The 6,050-nt window shown below is 41.6% G+C and overlaps 1 protein-coding gene across 1 annotated transcript; it reads right to left on the bottom strand.

Moving 5' to 3' along the window:
- Positions 1 to 3,603: 3,603 nt before the first annotated feature.
- On the bottom strand, positions 3,604 to 4,558 carry LOC109505469 (aspartyl protease family protein At5g10770-like). The gene is made up of 2 exons (XM_073254532.1): positions 4,352 to 4,558; positions 3,604 to 4,215 (listed from the first exon to the last, which is right to left on the bottom strand). The coding sequence occupies exons 1-2, from the start codon at positions 4,556 to 4,558 to the stop codon at positions 3,604 to 3,606; spliced, it is 819 nt and encodes a 272-aa protein (XP_073110633.1).
- Positions 4,559 to 6,050: the final 1,492 nt, after the last annotated feature.

The raw sequence follows: 6,050 nt of genomic DNA, 5'->3' as shown, positions 1-6,050 counted from the left end.
TATGAAGAGAAAAAAAAATAATATAAAAAAAGAGTTATAGAGATTAAAAAAAAATTATAAAAAAGAGAAAGTAAAGAGAAAAACTAAGAAAAACAAATAAAGGGAGGAAAGAGAGAAATTTCCTCTCTTTTTCTTTATCTTATTTTTTTTTTTCTTTTTTTTTTTCTTTCTTTACTTCCTCTCTTGGTGAAACAAGGGACTTCTCTTTCCCTCCTTCCCAAAATAGTCTCCCACCAGTAGTGGCTGGGGCTATGGTGCAACTGACCGGTACCAGAAAACTCAAAAATAATTTTTGTTACTATTTTTCTATTTTGAGCTTGAATTTGGACTTTGGACCAGTCAATGGATCAGGCCCAAACCAGGGAGATTAGGCATGGGCCATGTCTAAAGATGATGATTTCATGCATGCAAGAGCAAAAAGAAAACTTTTTATGCATTGAAAGTATGACCAAGTCATACAGTACAGGGCCTTGACGTATGTCTTTGACTCTTAAGTTCTCGGGCAAAGATATACTGGACTGTTTGCTAAGTCTTTTGGCAAGGATGTGGAATTCGCAGTGTTGAGCGGAAATTTGTCCCAATTTTATCCTTGAACAGTGAGAAACTTATTAAGAGCATAGATAGAATAAGATAATCTGAAGAAGAGCACAACAAAGGCCGGAATTGCTGATCAAAGTTTTGTTGTCAACCACTTAAGAATTCTCCTGCCAATTAAGAAGAATTGCAAAGATTTATTCAAAAAAAAGAGAATTGCATAGCCTTATTATAAATGGCAATCACAATCAAATATATACCACTTGTGTCATTGATTGTACGACATAACATGTACAATCCATATTGGCCCTCAAAAACATACTGTGGTGTTACCCTTTTTTTCCAATGAGGAAAACAATTGGGCCGAAAGCCAACACAGATACACTATAACGGTGCTCATGATTAATAGTGATTTTTACTAGTTCCCTATAAAACCAAAAGAATATATATATATATATATATATATATATATATATATATATAGAGAGAGAGAGAGAGAGAGAGAGAGAGAGAGAGAGAGAGAGAGAGAGAAGAATGACTTTTATTGGTTTCTAACAAAAAGTGGTAGACCGTGTATAAGTTTGAGAAAATATATGAAAGCCCTCACCCTTACACATGTTATTGTAGTTGTCACAAATTCACTTCCTATAGGTTGTGTTACACCTAGATAGGAGCCTACTAATAAAAGGCCATTGTGTGTCTAATGTACATGAGCTCCAACCAAAACTAGTCATTTGAAGTTCGCCGTGTGGTCCACCTCTTTGGATATGCTTAATACACGACAATCTTAAGATTCTTCACTGATCTAATAAAAAGTTGTTACATGCCAATTGATTTATGCAAAAGGTCATTACTCCCTAAATGACCCAACGAGAGGTCAGTACATCCTAACCAGCTCAATAGAAGATTTCTTTTTTTTTTTTTGAGGGAAGTGGAGACTAATGGAATAGCCATTAGTCACCAAAATTTTATTGAAAGAGGTAATAATTACAGATAGTAGCGAAGGGAAGAATGTACGTTGAGAAAGTGACAAGAAGGGCCACTACAAAAGTACTGGAGGGATCTGCAGGAAGTGAATACAAAAAGGATTCAGAAGAAAGCCAAGAGACAGTGCAGCAAGGAGATCATAGAAGCTCACAAACTGCAATATTTCTTCATCACAGTTCATTATTCGGTAGAGGCAACTAATGAACAGAAGTAAGGCAATATCCGATCGGTATCCGAAGGAAAATCAGATATTGACAGGGTCACCGAAGGCAACATAGATCACCCATTACGCAGGAAGGGTCCCACGACTAGCGCAACCAAATTTGCAAGAGTCTAGGCATCTATTTTCCCCACACGTCAGCGACCAGTCATTTAGAAGATTGACAATTTTTGAAGCTATGAGATCAATACCTAAATTGTTGTTTAAGAAGATACAAACATTTCTTTCCTGCCAACAACTCCAAACTATAGCAGCAACAAGCATAAGAAAGGCAGGATATAGATTTTTGGTGCAATGACATTGCAGGCAACTTGAACATAGATGCTTCAGCCCACCAGCAGGGATAGGCACAAAAGGAAGCGAGCAAAAGAGCTTCCAAAGACTGCCATCAAAAGAATAGTATAGGAAAAGATGGTTAATAATGTTGGAGCAGTCTCCACATAGGATGCATCCACAAGGTATTTACCAGTTTTCCAAAACAAGTTATCTCTAATGTTGATTTTGTTGAGCCGGCAAAGCCACAGGCAATATTTTACTTTCCATGGAGCCTTGATCATCCAAAGTTTGGAAGCAAGTTCCCATTTCAATCCCTTTGAGTTTAGAAAATTTAGAGTTAGTTGCCAAAAAATAGAGTCATGACCCGTGCTAAGCTGACAACCAGCAAAGATTGCTCGAGGATGATTTAACTTAGCATGGGCAGCATGGGAGAGGATAGAGCTGACTTTAGGGTTCCAAGTTTTGTTCCTGTCATAGTAGAATTTGGAGATGGTACCTAACTTCCGTCAACAAGCTTAATAAATGTGAGGAAAAGATTGGCATAAAGGAAGATTCAGGATCTATTTATCCTTATAAACTAACACTTCCAAACCATTTTTCATTAGGAAATTCAGTATGTTCCAAAAAGGTGGAAGTGAAGTAACAATATCTCTCCATAATCTAGAGCAATCCCTCTTTGATTTCCATCAGACCGAGAGCTCGACTGTCCTACAGTATAAACCAAAAATCAAACTCTTCCAAATGCCGCAATAGGTTTTTAAGAGCCGCCAGCCCTATTTGGCAAGAGGAGCCAAGTTGTGGTCTTTAATGCAGCCAAGTCCACCTTTTGCTTTAAGTATAGTCAAATTTTCTACAAATTAACCTTGCAAGCTAACCCATTACAATAATCAGATCCACAACAAAAGAAGGCTCTCCTGATTCTATTAATTTTGGATGTAAGCCAAGAGGGAAGTTTGAATAGAGATATGTAGTAGATAGGAAGAGCCGAGAAGACAGCATTAGTAAGCACAAGTCTACCACCAAGCGAAAGGAACTTTCCTTTCTACACAGAAAATCTAGATTCAAATTTCTGCACAGGAGGCATCCAATCAAATTTTGATAGCTTTCCAACTCAATACAAGATCACTTTGCAACTGACCTAATGGAAAGCTGGTACACTCATAACAAAATCTATCGAGCTCCCTCTATAAATATGATCACCCTGAGAGACTCAGAGGGTAATTTGGAAGAAGAGGAGACGCCTTAATCGTAGGATTGATTTCCTCTCTCTCTCTCTCTTCCCCCAATCCCCCCCCTCCCCCCCCCCCCCCTCTTTTTCTTTCTTTTTTCATCTCTCTCAAATTTCTCCTATTTTTTTGAGATCTTAGCTTGACTTGACCATCGAAGGTCCCTCTCTGGATGATTTCAGATAAGTTTGAGTGGGAGCTTGACATTTAAAGGAGTGTTGAAAAGCTGGACTATGTATTGCAATATTGGGATGTATCCCCAGCGGTTGACATGGGCAATTCTTCTATCAATTTTATGAATAATCCCACTTTTGTTCCAAAGAAAAAGAGAGAGAAAACAGACTTAGCTAGCATTATTTATTACATCCTCACACCACTGCTGCCTTCTATATATTCTCCCACTTCATCATCCATGCTTTCCACCCTGCTCATAATTGCATAAACCACGTCGAACGTCCTCTGCTGCATGTTCCCAACAATAGAAAACTCATCCTTATCATTGCTGGCGAATGCGAGGCATCCCTGCAAGGGGCTCGCAAAAAGGAGTATCCCAGAGGCATCGACGTTAAGCATAACACCACCGCTGAATTGCAGAGCTATTGCAGGTACTCTAATTCTATTATACCCAGTGAAGTTGTAGCAGGTGTCTAGTTTCCCAAGCGGAGTTACTAACGAATGCTTCGACATGTGTTGCCGGAATTCTGAGCTTAGTGCAGAGTAAGCCGCTGGTGGAAGCCATGTGATAGTTGTGCCAGAATCGAAGATAGTCCCGACATCAGTGAACGCCGTCGATGGAATCGCTAGATCTTTCCCTCCTACACTCATTCCAATTAATTCCAGGGAATAGAATGATGGCAAATACGATTCAGTTATCATCCGAGTGAATTTGACGTCAAGGGAGTTCTGCACGCCGGCCGCTATAGTCAAATACCCATTTGAACTGGTGTCGAGGAAAATGGCTCGAGATTCGGTCTATAATAAGCTCAGAATGAGGTTTAGGATGATGAACGGAGTCCAACGAGCCTAAGAACAGTCCAAATAAAATTCAGACGAAAAAACTGCATATAAAAAAAGATCAGTAGGTGGTTTGGTATGGCCCACGGGCCACCAAGGGGGCCCACGGGCGGCGCAGGTTGGCGACGGAGTGGGCCAATCCCAGTAGTGGAGTAGATGTGCTGGTGTGTGCGGCCGGTCCAGCGGATGTGCAAGCGCGGCCCAGACCGCACAGCGTATCACGGTCCACGGGCTGGGTGGCCCATGCTGGAGTGCATGGACTAGTAGGGCATTTTCTGCCCAGTTTCGTATAGTCTACCATAGATCGGTGCTGATTTTTTACTAGTTTCTCACGATTTATGGGTGTTCTCATGGACCGATGCGCGATTGGATGAGCTGTAGGGGTTTATGGTCAAGATCCAATAGTCCAAGTGCTGTTTGGGTGCTATCCAGAGTCTAGAGATGGGTTGGACATGCTTTGTACTTGATTTGAAGCCTTTAAGAAGGCCTGTTGGCAATCGAGGTCGGGGGCAGTGGTGTGGTGTGTTCGATAGAACCCTGAGATGCAGTAGAGGGAGTTCGACTGTGGTAGCTGGCAGCAGACCTTGGAGAGGCGCCTATAGAGAGCAAAGCAGAGGTTTCGGGCATATTGTTAAGCAGCAGATAGCAGTCATTTTAGGGGTTTAGAAAATCTCCTAAAGAGAGAAAGCTTTTGTGAGGGAGAGCTTCTTATTGACAGAGAAGGATTGGTGTACAAGGGTTGAGGGTATGATCTCCTCTTGTAAATTTTTTCTTTTTCATAGTGAAGCTGCATACCTCTGGAGACGAGCTTTTTGGTTGATCCACGTATTTGATTATATTTTTTATTTTATTTCTTCTTTCTTCTTGTTACAATATATGGTACTGGATCCTGCACAACAAATGATATTAGAGCAAGTGATATCGCAACAATTGGTATCAGAACTAGGTGGTACCAGGACACAGGTTGCGACGATGGTGATCAAAATTGAAAATAGAGAAGACGGGCTCAATCAAGATGGAGATCAACAGGTTTGATGGAAAGAGCAATTTCTTCTTATGGCAAGCGAGAGTGAAGGATGTGTTCATCCAGCAAAGGTGGATCGATGCTCTCTTAATGCAAGGAGAAGCCGACTACCATGGAGGTGCAAGATTGAAGACGGCTCTAGATGCAGACGGTGAATACGATCCGCTTGTACCTAGCGAATGAGGTGGTGATTTATGTACTTGATGAAATTTTTCGATGGTGCTGTGGTCGAAGCTCGAGGAGTTGTACATGATGAAGTCCCTCGCTAACACTCTCTTCCTCTGGAGGCAGTTCTATCAACTGTGGATGACTGAGGGACAGAGCGTGCAGGAGCATCTCTGCTACTTCTAGAAGATCCTCACCGACCTCCTCAGTGTTGGTAAAAAAGTTGAGAAAAAAATCGGGGTGTTAGTCTTGTTAGCATCACTTCCTCCTTCGTATGAGTTCTTAGTAACTGCTCTTTTAATGGAGAAGAGCACCATAAAGATGGCTGAGGCAGCATGGCGATTCTCCAGAATGAGCTCCTCAGAAGGGAGAATCCAGCTTCGAGCACAGGCAGCGGCAGCTTAGCTTTGGTAGTTTTTAGATGAGAAGATGACGACAGACAGAGCGGCAGAAGATCGCGAGGTGGGTGGTCTAAGTCCAGGATAAGGGACTTGAGCAAGATCAAATACTACCAGTGCGACGAGTTGGGACATCTAGCCAGAGATTGCCCATAATGAAGAGATCGGATGAGGGCTACTGTAGCGACGGCCAGTATTAAGTCAGA

Source organism: Elaeis guineensis, chromosome 1, assembly GCF_000442705.2.
Source record: "Elaeis guineensis isolate ETL-2024a chromosome 1, EG11, whole genome shotgun sequence".
Taxonomy (NCBI): domain Eukaryota; kingdom Viridiplantae; phylum Streptophyta; class Magnoliopsida; order Arecales; family Arecaceae; genus Elaeis; species Elaeis guineensis.
Note: the sequence above shows the minus strand (reverse complement) of the source record. Positions and strands in the feature narration are given on the sequence as shown.

Coding starts and splice junctions, on each gene's coding strand:
- LOC109505469 (XM_073254532.1), bottom strand. CDS start 4,558: ATGGTAGACTATACGAAACTGGGCAGAAAATGCCCTACTAGTCCATGC. Junction 4,216..4,351: donor GCCGCCCGTGGGCCCCCTTG/GTGGCCCGTGGG, acceptor AGCTTATTATAG/ACCGAATCTCGAGCCATTTT.